The 15,904-nt window shown below is 43.8% G+C and overlaps 1 protein-coding gene across 1 annotated transcript; it reads left to right on the plus strand.

Moving 5' to 3' along the window:
* Positions 1–10,215: 10,215 nt before the first annotated feature.
* Positions 10,216–11,124, plus strand: LOC116910876 (transmembrane epididymal protein 1-like). The gene has a single exon (XM_032914641.1). It carries the CDS (start codon positions 10,216–10,218, stop codon positions 11,122–11,124), a length of 909 nt encoding a protein of 302 aa, XP_032770532.1.
* The last annotated feature ends 4,780 nt before the right edge of the window (positions 11,125–15,904 follow it).

A 15,904-nucleotide genomic window follows, 5' to 3' on the forward strand; every position in this document is an offset into this window, starting at 1 on the left:
AAAAAAAAGAATATTTCAGCCTTTCTTAATGACAGGAAGGACCCTAACTAGTAATGCCTGTACTTTGGGCTGCTGCTCCAATTTAGGTGACAGTGAAGCATAAGCTTTTATTTAATTCCATTGTTTAAAATCTTTTTAAAATTGGGGGGAGGAAGAGGAGGAGGAAGGTGATATTGGGTGTCCCGCTCTATCACCCTCCAACTTATTCCTTGAGACAGGGTCTCTTACTGAATCTGGAGCTAGGCTAGTGGCCAGCAAGTCCCAGAAGGCCCTCCCCTAATTCCAGATGTCCTTGCTTTATCAGAGGGCTGCTGGGTGTTTGAACTCATGTTTGCATATTAAGTGCTTGTGTCCGCTGAACCATTTCTGAAGTCCCTAAAAGCTTCAGTGATTTGAGGAACAAAATAGTAGAGACTGTCGCATAAATTACTGGTGTCCTAAAATGCTAAGGATGTCTCTACCTACATGATGTGTCATATAATCTTGAGTGACATAAAGTTTTACGCAGATGGGGAAACGTGATGAGCATAAAGCATGGGGCAGGAGGGATGGCTCAGTGGTTAAGAGCACTGGCTGCTATTCTGGAGGACCCAAGTTCAATTCCCAGCACCCACAGGGTGGCTCACAACTGTCTTTAACTCCAGTTCCAGAGGATCCGACACCCTCGCACAGTCACGCATGAAGGCTAAACATCAATGGACATCAAATAAATATATCTTAAAATGCAATACATGTAACTAGTCTAAATTTATGTTCTCTCTCTCTTTTTTGGGGAGTGGGAGATAGGAGTCTTACCGTGTAATTCTGGCTGTCCTGGAACAGCTGTGTAGATAAGATAAGGCTGCCTCACAGTCACAGAAGTTGGCCCATCTTTGTCTTCCCAGAGCCAAGATTACAGCTGTGAACGCCGATGCCCTACCTTGTGGAGCAGTTTTTAAAGGAAGAATTGGGGTTTAAAATGAAACAGTAAATCCAAATGCTCTAGTAATCCTAATAAATTCAAGTATCTTAAATTCGCCTGTCAAAGTAACATGGTTGTTTAGAACAAGGTCAAAAAGTTCTAAGTCAAACTATATAATACTTGTGTGACATATGCTTAAAACAACGGAACACAAAAAAGTGGAAATATAAGCATATTTGTGCACAACAATGAAAAATGATAAAAATACAAAGAGAAAGGAATAACCGAGAGCCGTCATCAAAGAGCAGAGCCTACTCCCCCAGGCTTAAATATATCAGGTAAAGGCCAATATGAACATAGATGATTTTTATATTGCTCAAGAAACAGATGTAATGAAAAGCAATATGTGTATTTCCAAAATGAAGAAATGACAACAATATAAAAAGAACAGAAAAAGAGATACTGCAATTTATTTATTTTTTTTCAAAGATGTATTTATTTTCTGTATCTGAGTACACTGTCACTATCTTCAGACACACCAGAAGAGGGCATCAGATCCCATGACAGTTGCCATGTGGTTGCTGGGAATTGAACTCAGGACCTCTGGAAGAGCCGTCTCTCCAGCCCACAATTTATTTTTAAACAAAGATATTCCTCTAGGTCTAGTGAGATGACTCCTTGTTGGGGAAGGGTGCTCGCTGCTGAGCATGACCATCAGAGTTTGATCCCCAGGACTCATACGGTGGTGGAAGGAGAGGACCAACTCCCACACGTCATCCTCTGACCTCTATATGTGATCTCTAGCATGTGCGCACAAACATACATACATACATGCATACATACATACAGACAGACAGACATTAAAAATTATAAAGTAGTTTTAAAAAAGGAAAGTTAGATAGTTTGATAGCTATTCTAACTGTTCATTGAAATGCCCATACTTTGGGTCTGGTTAATTTTGCTATATGATTTTTTTGTTGTTGTTGGCAAATTCTTTATAAGAAATTAAAACAAAAACAATAGCAAAAATTAACCTGTCTGGTGAAGCCAGAATGGAGTCAGAAGAAACAGTATTCTGAGTCCCCAGGATTGGGGTGAGGGGTGGCTGGGCACACAGGCGGTTTCATATAAGTCCATTCTCCTGAGTTCTCTCACTCCTTAAACTAGAGCGCCGCTATCCAGCACAGCTGGGAGACACAAGACAAAAGCAACTTCGTTACGATGAACTAAAATGTAAAATTCGATCCCTTAGTTGTACTGGCCACCTTTTACTTGTTCAATAACCACTCTAGCTCCAAGATTTGAAGCAGTATAAATACTAGAAAAATTCCCATAACTGCAGAAAACTCTGACAAGAGGCAGCTGACATGCTGGTTTCACGAAATGTAGACAGGCAGCTTTTAACTGATCCACTCGATGATGACTCTTAGGTGTCTAAGACAACATATTAAGTCTAGAGTTTCTGGAAATGAACCTCATGTTGGTAAATGTGGCCCCATCAACTCCCTAGATTCACGACGCAAGGTCAAGCATTCATAGAGGTCACTCATACGTATGCTGGCCGCATTGGCTAACACCGGCCATGGAGGTCTCATCCTTACTTTGGTGTATTGACTTCCTATCTCACTGCAGACCAGGCCTTAAACATTGGCTTCTTGGCTCTTGCTGGAACCCATTGTCACTGCGGGATATCGGAGGCTCCTGCTTCCAGGCTACATTCCTGCCTGAGTCACTGTCCGGTCTGCAGCTGCTAGGAGGCATTTAGCTAGAGGAAGGCTTTCTCTCCCTGGTCAGGGAGTGTGCTCAATCAGAAAGAGCAGGCCTGGAGGAATTACGGAGGAGTTCGAGCATCTCAGGATCTTCCTCCTCCTCCCACCAGAGCACCCTCCACTTGACAGTAGAGACGGGCAGAGTAGATCACGTACCTGGATCTGCCGTTTTTGCCCCGAGTGACATGTATTATTCTTTACCTTGTCTGCCCTACAAGAAGTGAGCAGTTCCTTTGAGAGCTGCATTCATTTGTTTTCACCTTCTGCTCCTCTTCTGAGTGGTGTGTGTAAGGCCTTCTCTCTGTCTCCTTGCCCTCTGCACTGTCGTAGATTGCATTTTCCGGTGTAACGCTGCCGTAATAAAGATGTTCCGTGTCTATGCTGTGCTATAACGTGGCATTCACACTAAAATTTGGTTGGCCCTAAAGTAACTGAGTTTTATATTAATTTCACATTTAAATTAATATAACTTTGTTTTATTTATTTGAGTGTAGAAGTCAGCGGGCGATTTTCAAGAGTTACTTTTTGTCTTTCTCTGTGGGTCCCAGGGATTGAACTCTGGCTATTCGTGTTTGTATAGCCAGTCGTTTATTAATTCACAGTGTCATCTCACCAGCTGTAAATAAATGTTTTAGGTTAGGATACAAAGTAATGGGCTTCATGTGTGACATTTTTATATATAAATATTATTATTACCTTGTACTAATAGGTCCCCCTCCCTCATACATTTTATTTGATTTTAATTAATTAATTGTAGTGTGAATAGTCACACTTAGTGTCTACCCATATTGGATAGCACAACTGTTGAACACCAGAAGCTGACCCAACCTTCTCATCACTGTCGTTTACTGTATCATCAAATTGCCAGAGTCATTTCCTCTCCCTGCCCCCAGCCCTCTCATTTACAGCTCAACCAAGTATTGCATTCTAGGGAGAACTGTGATGTCACTACATGCTAAACATTTAAAGTCTCACTTTTCCCTGAGAAGGAGATTTTACTTGTATTTCTCAAATCCAGGAGGGACTAGAGTGGCTAGTTTTATGTCAACGTGAGACAAGCTAGAGTCATCAAAGAGGAGAGAGCCTTAATTGATAAAACGTCTCTGTAGGATCTGGCTGTTAAGCATTTTCTTAATTAGTGATTCTTGGGGGAGGGCCCAGCCCAGTATGGGTAGGGCCATTCCTGGGTTGGTGGTCCTGGGTTCTATAAGAAAACAGGCTGAGCAAGTCACGAGGAATGAGCCAGTAAGCAGCATTTCTCCATGGCTTCTGGGTCAACTCCTGTCTCCAGGTTCCTTTACTGTTTGTCCTGCCCTGACTTCCTTCAGTGATGAACTGATGTGGAAGCATAAGCCTAATAAACCCTTTCCTCCCCAAAGTGCTTCCGTCATGGCGTTTCATCACAGCCATAGTAACTCTGACTAAGACAGGGGACCTTGCTCTAGAATTTTATCTGAGGGTCACTCTAAAGCGACTCTTGATGTATACTACCGTATCATCCACTGGTCCAGAATTGCACACTCCAATGGGACAATAGTATTAAATATATTAACTAAAGAACCGTCTAAGGCATGCTGGCCTGGATGCTAAAAGCACTCAGGGGTTAGCAATAGTGAAGCGCTATTAACCACTTCTACTTGATGTCCAGGGAGATGGGTAGCTCGGGCTATGGGAGCTGGCCTCCTGCTGGAGATCTGGCCTTCAATGATATAGACAGCCTACCATGAACCAGTGGGGAGGGGCTCCAGGGAAAGGCTGCATTTCATCAGAGTTCTGCCTGTTCCTCTCATTAGCAAACCCAAGAAGAAGCACAGAGTGAAGGTTGTCACTGCTGTCCAATAAGCACTGCCTCTTGAGGTACAGAAGTAGACAGGATGGAGAGGGTTCTAGAACAGTAAGCAAGATAACCACCACTTGTCAGTCCTTAAGTAAGCCTTGGTCACACAGCCAGTTGTCTTCTCACTGTGACAATGTCCCAATGAAACAAAATGACTTCCAAACACTGATGAAGATGGTGGTGCTAATGATGACAACCCAAGCCACCAAAGACAGACAGACTAAAAGATGAGTCTGAAATGGCATTACACTACAACCCCAAGGTTTTGTATGCATTTCTGGCAACCGTTCTTTTTGTCCCCCTTAGATAGGATTTCTCTACGTAGCCCTGGCTGTCCCCGAATTCACTTTGTAGTCCAGGCTGGCCTCAAACTCTCAGATTTGCCTGCTTCTACCTACCAAGTGCTTTGATTAAAGGTATGTGCCAGCATGTGCCACCATAGCCCGGCTGCTTCCGGCAACTACCCTAACCTGTGTCTTCTCCCATTACTAACTCAGGCCAGTGGAATACTCTTTAGGCTCTGTGAGGACAGGAGTGTGTTGTTGCAGTTAATAAACTCATTTGAAATGAATTCTGAGGACCCTCTCCCCATTTTATCACCTAATGGAATCAGACAGATGGCACTGGCTATGCCTGGGGTATTCAGATATATGGGGGACTCTCAGATGAGAGAGGGAGGTCTGATGGAAGTGGAGAACCTCCATGGACTTCTGTGGTGTCTGGCCAATCTGCTAATCATTCACTATGCCTGGCTTCCTGCTCAGGTTCCGTGGGTAGTGTCTGGTTTGGGATGAGTGATTCCTATCTTCAAAGTCCTAAGCCCAGGATGCTCGTGTTTGAAAGAACAGCACACAGCCTTGATGTTAAGCCAAGGCGCAGAACTAAATTTCACAGAGGGAACGTGTCCCGTGGGTTTGCTTGTTCTCCATTTGTGCTGCTTCCAACCTTGAACTTCTGGTGCCCTGCTGAATGTTCTGTTCTCCTCCTCCGACTGCCGACACCCCCACCCCAGCTTCCAGGAAGTTGGGAGATAAAAGCAGTGGTCAAGAGATGTTTGATATCTACCTGTGTCCTCACATTTATTGTGTCCTTAGACCTACAGCCCTGAGGCACACGAAGTGCCATTGCTAATGGGAAAACACTACTCCTTGTGTTACAGGGCGAAACAGGGAGAACTGGGATGCTCTGAAGCGTGTACTGGCTGTCTGTCTACTCATGGAAAACAGTGGAACCGCAGATGTGGCCACCCAAAGTAGCTCAGGATTTCCCAGAGCAGAGACAACAACTAAAGAAACTACCAGGGAACTCTCCTCTCTGGTTCTCTGCCATCATATCCCTTTGTACTTCTGTCTGGACGCATTTTGTGGAAGTTTTGTTTGTCCCTCCCCACCTTTTTTTTTTTTTTTTTTTTTTTTTGGTCATTATGATCATGAGGTTTTCTTACTATCTTTTCATTGACTAAAAAAGAAAACTTTCAAAAAGTGATAAGCACTCCATTTCATTCTCTCCATATTGTTTTTCTTTTCTTTTTCTTTTTAAAATTACTTTATGTTTTTACAGTCCAGTCATTACACCCTCCCACAGTTCCTCCTCCCATTCCCCCTCTCCCTGTCTCCAAGAGGATGTCCCCACCCCCACCTCCATATCATTTTTCTTAAGGTTACTTAACACTTACTTATTTAGCTAGGCATGAGGTACACACCTTTAACCCTAGCACTCAGAAGGAGAAGTCAGGTAAATGTGTGTCGGAAGGTGGAGGTGGTCTGGTCTACTCAGTGAATTCTAGGCTAGCCGGAACAGTGAGATCCTGTTATAAAACAAAATAAAACAAAACGACATCACTCTTTCTCACTAGAGAACACAGATACCAGAACTTTTTCCCTCCTATGGTAAAGAAGCAGAAAAAGATAAGAAAAAAAAGATGCAGTTTGCTATTTAGGAGAAATTGGAACCAGGACCTGATCTCTTAACTTCTAGTCACTTGTTTGTTTTTTGTTTCATAGTTCCACCATCCTAAAGCTGGATTCCTACCACAAAAGGCTAAGACCACAATGGGTTTTTTTTTTCATCACATTTTTGCTTGTGAACTCGTCCATCCGATTTTTCTGGAAGACTGTGTCCGTTTTGCGCTAGCCTCAGTGAGCTCACCGCTCTAGCAAAGTGATCATTTCCACTGCGCAGCGATGCCGACAAAAGTTTTCATTTCCATGTTTGTCCGGTGCTCCCCGGCTGTGGCAAACACTGGGACTAAACAGTTTAAAGGAGGATCGCGTTTTCCGAGGTTTCCACTAAGTTTGGCTTGACAGAGGCAGGGCAGGGAATGTTTCTGTGGAATGGGGATAGAAAACAGTTGTTCACTTCCTACCTCAATTAAATGGGAAACAATAAGGAACCAGAGACAAGACAGCTGCTGAAAGATCGGCCCCAGGGACCCACTTCCTTCTACGTGACCCCACCCTACCCAGCTCTACCGATAGTCTATATTTTAAATCCATCAGTGAACTAAATCATTGATTAGGTCAGAGTGCCGGTGACCTGATTGTCACTGGAAATGCCATCACATACATGGTGAGATAGCCCAGCAAGTAAGGGTATTTGTACTAAGCTCGACAACCTGAGTTTAATCCCTAGGGTCCATACGGTGGGAGGAGAGAACTGACTCCTGTAAGTTTCCTCTGACCTACAGGTATACGTCATGACACTCACGTATCCCCACACAGACACACGTGAATACACACTACCTATATTAGAAATCTTACCACACACAAACCCACAGATATACTTCACTGGTTTCCTAGGCATCTCTCAGTTTAATCGACAATCAAGATTATCCATCACATCATAGATAGCCCAAAATAGCCCCATCGAGGATGTCCCCATCCTCAAAAGCATAGAACTTTAGTATCATTGTTGCTGTTTTTATTGTTGTTATTACTGATGATGATATTATTATTATTATTATTATTATTATTATTATTATTATTATCGACAGGGTTGGCTTGGCTTGAACTTACTATGTCCACTAGAGTGGAACTCATAGAGATCCACTGCTTATGCCCCCGGGATGTTGGGAGTAAGGGTGTGCACCGCTATGCTGAGCTCAACATTTAACTCTTAAGGCGAGATACTCTGTATAAAGCAAAAAGAGAGGAAAGTGCCATGAAATGTGAGGGAGGAGTTCATGGGTGAGACCAGACAGTGATGTGTGTCACTCACATTCACGGTCTACTGGCAGGAGCTCAGATGAGAAGATACTTGTAACTGCAAAGGGGAAAGGAAGGTAGTCAATAGGTATACAGAAGAAAAGAGCCTGGGGGGGTCTGTAAGAGGATCTACGGGAATTCAGTGCTTCTCAACCTTCCTGATGCTGTGACCCTTTAATACATGCTGTGGTGATCCCACCTATAAAATTATTTTCTGTTGCTACTTCCAACTGTAATTTTGGTAGTTAGAAACCGCAATGTCAATATTTTGAGGATTAGAGGTTTGCCAAAGGCATCAAGAGCCAGTGGTTGTGAACCACTGCACTGGCTAAAGACACTTGCTGCCAACCCTATCTGAGCTCAGTCTCTGGGGCTGATGTGGTGGAAGGAGATGCAAGTGAGCTTCTGAGGCTCACATATGCATCATCGCATGTGGGAACAGCCCCCAATGCAACATATTTAAGTAAGGGCCTGGAGAGATGGCTTAGTCCCTTCTGTAAGACCCACCTGTGGTTCCCAGCATTCACGTCAGGTGGCTCACAACCATCTGTAGCTCCAGGGGATCCGATGTCTCTGGGTTCTGTGAACACCTCCACTCACATGCACGCAATCACTTTCGGAAGGCACACATACACCTACATATAATTTAAAGCAGTAAAAATGCATTTTTTAAGAAAGGAAAGAAATCCTGTAACCTGCCAGTCTACACCACACTTGAGTGGGAAAAGAAAGAAAAGAAACTCAAGGATACAGCAGAACAAGAGAGGCGAGTTCCTCTCCTATGATATTTTCACACTCGAATGTACTTTTACTGGTGAATGGGATGGAAGAGGTGGCCTTGGACATCAAGAGCCCTATTAATGGTGTAGTAGTTTATCTTCCCTGTGGGGGTCTGCGCTAGTGCTCCTGGATCTGAGAGGATAGAATCAAACCTTATTCAGGTAAAGCTTCGGTTACAGAGGTGCTGTAGGGAATGCTATCTTATTCAGCTATGTAAAGAAGGAGAGCCTGTCATCTTTAACAATGCAAATGAAGCCCGAATGCCCTGCGTTAAGTCAAGCAGGTGAGACAAAGGCAAATACTGCATGACTCACTTACAGGCAAAGTCTTTTAAAAAGTTGAACTTACAGAAGTAGAGAACCAGGGACAGTGGGAAGGATTCAGAAACAGGGAGATGCGGGTCAAGCAGCAGACTTTCAATAACGGGAGATGGGTAAGTTTTAGAGCTCTAATTTACATCACGGCTCATACATGATATCATATTATACATTTGAAAGTCGCTGAGTGTAGATTTAAGTGGTCTAGTCATGAACAAATGTGGCTATGTGCGATGATGAACAGATCAATTATTTTGACTATAGTAACTATACCATAAAGATCACACACACACATGATCTCCTTGTATATATACATACACATATACATGGTTTTGGTGCATGCCTGTTTTAGCACTTAGGAGGTAGAGGCAGTGGGATCAGGAGTTTGAGTCCAGCCTAAGACTATCTCCAAAAGTTTGAAGACTCTTGGCTTGGCTAAAATCTCACGTATGCAGATGGCTGACGTGTGGTGCCGAGGGCTGTGTGTTTTAGATACATAACTATTACAACTAAAGAGAGAATAAAGTCGAGGTGCTGATTCATGCTAGAACAGAAGCAGCTGGGCTGACCAGAGATGTACAAGTCTCAGACCTCTGTATCTGCATTTTACATCCTGTCGCAGTGCTCCAAAACCCATCTCGGACTGTGCCTCTGTGAGTCCGTCTGTTATCCAGCCGAGAAACACTGAGGGGCGGGTGAGTGGCTTTATTGCTGGCCCTTAAGCTTCCTGTTGCAAAAGAAGAAAGATGCGGAGTAGAAGCTCAGGAGGAGCTTTACTTATGTGACCGCAGACCCAGATATTTTCTGACTGTGGTGGTGTGCCTGTAGTCTCAGTACTGGAGAGACTAAGACAGGGTAACCGTGGGTTAAAGGCTAGTCTGGGCGACACAGCCAGGCCTAGGCCAGGCAAGAGCTATAAATATTTGCCTTCAGTACATGGGCCAATAAGTGAGGAGTCTTCAGGGCTGCGCCCTGAGTTAGCCAGTCCTTTCCCAGATGCTCTCCACGCTCAGGCACCTCTATCCAGCTCCAAGAACTAAACAGGCTCAGGAGAAACCAAGCCGTGAGGGTCAGGGTTGAGGAGAGGCTCCCAGCAGGGCCCCAAAGCAGAGCTAATGAGAGCACAGGATCCCACAGGTGCTCGCTCAGAAATATTCATGCCCCCTCCTTTGGCAGCAGTTGCTCAATTCACCACGGACTAGAAGGGAAAGAGATGATGAGACACCCCTCACCCAAGGCGTAGGGCTCCTGTCCAGAACTTTCCGTTCTGTGGGAGAGAGAAGTGGGCAGAAAGAGATGATAAAAATACCTCCGTGCACACAACCAAAACTTGATGGGCCCGTGCGAGGAAGGCCGAGAAGTCCTGAGTTCCGTTCTTTACTTTTTATACAGATAGATCTATAATTTCATGGGGAATGGGAAGTTTGGCGGCCATTTCTACCCAGGTTTATACATTTTCTTCTACGGACTGTATCAGGCAACCCTGCTCTCCAAGGCCATGGTAGTCAGTGACTCTCCTGTGTGTGTTTCCTACCTTCCTAAGAGTAAAAACAGATGTTCCAAGCTGAGAATATCTTATGGAGGCTGGCTGAAGATAGTGACGGGTTCCCTCTTAACGTCTTACGTGGTCTTCTGTCTTGATGATGGGATGGTGTTGATCAACAAAGAGATGCCTCCAAGGTTTATGTACCCTCAAGAGTGGCAGCACCTCACCATGTTCATCCTCCTCGCCCTTGATGGCTGTGTGGACGTCGTGAGCAAGAGTGTGCTGAGGCAGAGGTTGGTGCTTCTCGAAAGAGGCGCCACCACGCTGGGCATCTACGTGCTCCTGCTGCTGCTGGTGTCTCATGTTCAGGTCTCGTCAAAGGTGGAGCTGCAGGTTCACTCTCTCCTCATCTTGGTGGTGTTCCTGCTGATGCTGGTGTTGACCGCCGAGCTGTGGGCTCCTGAGATGGTCCACCTCTGGACGCTAGAGACCTTCCTGTTCCTGACAATGGGCTCATGGCTGATGCAGGCAGCCTTCATTCTGTTTAGACCAGTCTCTGGCTTCCCGTGGAAGGATGATGACATCAGTGACATCATGTTTGTCACCACGTTCTTCTGCTGGCACGTGATGATCAACGCCTTATGCATGCTGGGAATCTATGGCATCTCTTCCTTTTGGCATCGTTGTTACAGACCCGGCTTGAGGATGATGGGGTCCAAGGAAGCGCTGTTTCACAAGAGCTCTGAAGGAACCTTCTACAAGCTGCTGCAGGAGTCAGAGCAGCAGGACAGAGATGACCAGGCTCCTCTCCTTTCAAAGAGTTCTCCGTGACTCAGGGCCTACAGTACCTGGACATATGCACCACTCTGTCTTCCTCCTGTGGGCACTTTCTATGTACCCTTTGTTCCTTGGTGAAGGTAATTGCTCTGGAGGATGGTAGTTGGTCCCAACTGTTACGCCGGTCATTGACCCTATAACATAAAAGGGTGACCTGGAAAAGTGACATAGTCTAGGTTAGGCTACTCAGGAGGAATGAGAGAGGACAGGAGTATTGAGAAGAGTAGGCTATAAGAACTACCCACCATGGGAAGAGAACGGCAGGGAACTTCTGAAAAGAGGGGCAGAGTTCATCAGGGATTCCAGCTCTAATGCAGCTCTAAGTTAGCCAAGGAATGTGACAGTGGAGGGTGTCCCTGTTGGCCAACTAAAGTGGAGATGCTCTGTGGAGACAGCATGACATATAGTACAATTCATTACTCCATTTGGATGGAATTACAAGAATTGACATATGATTTATGACACATGGGTATCATTTAATGTGGGTACAGCAGCATTGTTTCAAAAACAAGTAATGGATACTTCTGTATCTTAAGTTTCCATGAACCAATTTCTCATGACCCCTTTACCATACTTATTCCTGACCCCTAATCAGACCAAAGCAAAGTGCTTAGTGGTTCATTCACTGCCAGCTCCACCAGAGCTTACTAGGATATAATTCACTGTGCCTCATATGTGAGTCTTTTCCCAACAACTGAACGTGTTGTTGGTCACATTTTTACCACAGCTCTTCTATACTGTCCAACATAGAATAGTATACGATCCTATACAAGAATCAACTTCTCCTATACTGTTACGATCATAATGGTCCCTTCCACCAAATTCTCATACTCCCTTGATCTGGGTCCCCGTAGCACCTCTCCTACATCCATGTCACATGCTATAAACACATTCTCCTCTGTCTTTCTCTTGGGAAGGTTTTGTCTCATCACCTAAAATGTGGCCCTTTACAAGTAAGCAACATACTGATATAAATAGCTTATTGTTACCCAACTTCTTTTGCATGTTTTGGAGTCATATGCTATTACCTGATAGGGGAATGATTTGGGTGGAAGAAGGAACAAGAGAGAGGCAGGAGGAGAGATGGGGGCGTGGTGAGGGGGTAATTATAAGCAAAGTACAATGATATTTCTATATGAGAACTTTATACTGTAACCGTTATTTTCTAGGACAACTAAAAAATTAGTTTAAAAACATATTTCATATATAGTTTGTGCTTAATAAAGTTTACTTCTAGGGCTTCCTATTCTTTCCCTTCTAAGTGGATTGTCTGACTACTCTGTGAACTCTAACAATGTAAATAAATCATGGGCTTCCTTGTTTGTGTGTAAAATCCACTGATTTGCTTAGGATGTTCTTCGCTCCACCATCACTTCACAGCGCTCCCGAGGTGTGCCGACTTTCAAGAAGTATTTATTTCTTTCTCCATAGGAGAAAGTCAAAGACTCCTACAGCTGAATTTGTGCAATGAATTATGGTCAGGGCTGTGACAGGGATATGGTTCAAATGATTCTGTTGTCTGGCCCCAGGGGCTTGTTTGCTGAGGATGGAGGTGTGATTTAGAGAACAGAATGGATAGAAAGCAGGTGGCAAAGACGCCTTAGTTCGCAGAAATAGGATGGTGCAGTTATTCAAGGACATCCAAAAAGCAGTGGTTCTCAACCTGTGGGTCATGACCCCGGTGGGGGGACAGTGTCAAAAATCCCCTTTCACCAGGGTTGTCTAAGACCATTGGAAAACACATATTTTTATTACCATTCATAATGGTAGCAAAGTTACATTTATAACGTAGCAACAAAAATAATTTTATGGTTGTGGGGGGTCATCACAGAACGGGGAACTGTATTAAACGGTCTCAGCCCTAGGAAGGTAGAGAACCACTGTTTTAAAGAATGTGCGATGTTCCCCCACCGCAGTCTGGAAAATATCCTAGAGATTGGAGGCCTCAACTCTGACCAAACCATGATTAGTGGCTTTACGGCTAAGATGAATCTGAGGACTAGACTGTTTATGACTCCCAGTCACAGATCTTACTAACGATGTTTTAATGTAGGCTTACACAGAAGGATTAGGAGAAAAAACCTCTGAAGGGCATGAGCATGGCCTTCTCAGAGACGGCACTCACAAAGAAAGACCAACCCAAGAAAGGGTTCAGACTCCTCAATGTTTTTCCAATAGTCGTACACAGGATTTTGGTGGGGTTTGCAGTTATCTTATCTCTGGGAGGTTCCCAAAGAGTACCTGACAGGATTACAATTGAGGTAAAAGTCTGAGAAGCAAGGATTCAGGAAGTTAGGGTGTCTGCTGTACACAAAGCTATTTTGTTTGAAATTCCCAGGCACGGCCTCTACCTAAGGTCATACATTAGTACAATTCTCTACCCAAAGTCATACATTAATACAATTGGCCCTACGTCATTGTTGTGTTAACATACAACATCTGTATCTAAAAGGAATGTTAAATTTATATACATTACACACACACACACACACACACACACACACACACACACTCTCGCGCACGCATGTTGTAGAGTTGTGGATTGTTCTGGAATTCTTGCTTGTCAGCTGGCAAGAGGCTTCAGATGGATCAAAGGTTAAGAATGAGTAACCAGGCTCTAAATACATTTTGGAAAGAATTTATGTTTTAATAAAAGACATGAACAGTTTTCTTGAGCAATAAGAAAGATTGCACATTTTCTCATGAACTTGTAGCAGCTGTGGTTACCTGCAGAAGGCCCTACCCAAGTTAGAGGGAGGCCTTCCACATTTCAGAATGGATGGGGAAGGGACACGCACGAGGGCTCACCCAAAGGTGAGGGGCTAGCTCTTGGTAGCTAATAGTTTCTGTTGGAATGGGAGTCATATTTTTCCTCCAGGGATGTAGCCACTGGCAAGTTCCTCATGATCCAGTAAATGACCCCATACTCACATACATGCAAGCAACCTAAGTTACACACAGTGGGTTACCCCAAAACATACTGAAAGTAGGAGGGGGTGTATTGGAGAGAAGAAGGGTTCCTGAGGCAGCTGGAGCAGGATGAGGGGAGGAAATCGGGATGTGTGATTATAGTCAAAATAATTATAAACATGTATATAACACTGTCAAAGAAAAATATATTTTAAAATAAATTGTGTGAGTTTTGATAAATGTATATGTAACTGTACAATAAATGTAATACTTACAAAACAATAAGAATTATATTTAAATTTCCTATGGCCAGAGCTGGTAGCATGTGGTTGTTAACTATAACACTTGGGAAACAGAGCAGGAAGCTTGCAAGTTTGAGAACAGCCTGTATTACACAGTGAGTTTCAAGGCGACCTATGCTATATAATGAGATCCTGTCTCAAAACAAAACAAAACACCAAAAAGTTAACAGGAGCACTGTGAAGAAATGCTTTCACCATACACAGCAGGCAAAAAGAATTTTTTTCCCCAAATACATAGATGTATTCAAATATCAACAATAAGAAAGGTAACCCAAGAAAGACAGAAACATAAGTAGACATGTCAAAAGAACAGTAATCTTTGGTGGTTGTATTTGTCAGGGTCCTCTAGGGTCACAGAACTTATGGGTAGACTCTATATAGTAAGGGAAGTTGATGACTTACAGTCTGTAGTCCAACTCCCCAACAATGGTCAGCAGTAGCAGAAGTCCAAGGATCTAGCAGTTGCTCAATCCCACGAGACAGGCAGGCAAGGAAGAGAGGGTCTTCCTTCTCCCAGTGTCCTTCCTTATGCAGATCTCCAGCAGAAGGTATGTCCCAGATTAAAGTCATGTATCACCACTTGCTTTGTCCCAGATGACCTTGAACTTAGAGATCTTGCTTTAGTCTCCTGGGATTCATAGCCGCTATGTCTCAAGATCTCCATGCCAAGATCCAGGTCAGAAATTTGTATCTCCCGGCCTCAAGATCAGGATCTTAGTTGAGCCTTCCAATTCTGGATTGTGTTCATTCTGGATATAGTCGACAACCAGGAATAGCCACTACAATGGTCCTTCTGTTTGTTATCGTGATGGGGAAAATCGAGCCAAGATTTTGAGCGGGTTAGGTTAGGCAAGCACTCCAGGCCCTGCGGTACATCCCCAGCTGCTTCGATCACAGTTTTCTATCGTTCATTTTAGGAATGTGTATGTGTCTATATCTGTATGAGGTTATGCACACACGAGTGCAGATGTCGATGGTGGACATGGATGCTGAGAGATGAACTTGGATCTTCTGTAAGAACAAGATAAGCTTTTAAGCCACTAAGCCATGTCTCCCTAGCCTACTTGAATTCCTGGTACTTTTATTTTATTTTACTTTCTATTTTATGTTTTGGTTAGGCTCTCACTAAGTAGTCTAGGTTGACCTTGTACTCTTCCTATAGGGTTTGTCTTGTGGTTTTCCTGCCTCAGCCTCTGGAACAACTAATGTTACAGGCCTGTATCACTAGGCCTTGCTAATAATAATAATTCTAACCTAATTCATTTGGGAGGAAACTGAGTCTAATAAACTGAGATCTCTTTTTTCCCTATCACGTTATCAAAATACTTAAAGGAGTTTTATTTATCATGGGAGAAAATGTAGGGAGAGGGACTCCTTCAGTGTAAGCAGCAATGGAAACTGGTCCACATTTTTTAAAGTCAGCGTGACAGCATGTCAAAATGTTAGATACAAATATTGTTTGAGCAAACAACTCCATTTCTTGTCAGTTCCACACTGAAAGGGCCACCTTCCCGGCTGTTGTTACAGTTTGCCGTGATGAGTTTACAGGACTGTCTCAGGAG

Source organism: Rattus rattus, chromosome 10 (genome assembly GCF_011064425.1).
Source record: "Rattus rattus isolate New Zealand chromosome 10, Rrattus_CSIRO_v1, whole genome shotgun sequence".
In the NCBI taxonomy this organism is placed as follows: Eukaryota; Metazoa; Chordata; class Mammalia; order Rodentia; family Muridae; genus Rattus; species Rattus rattus.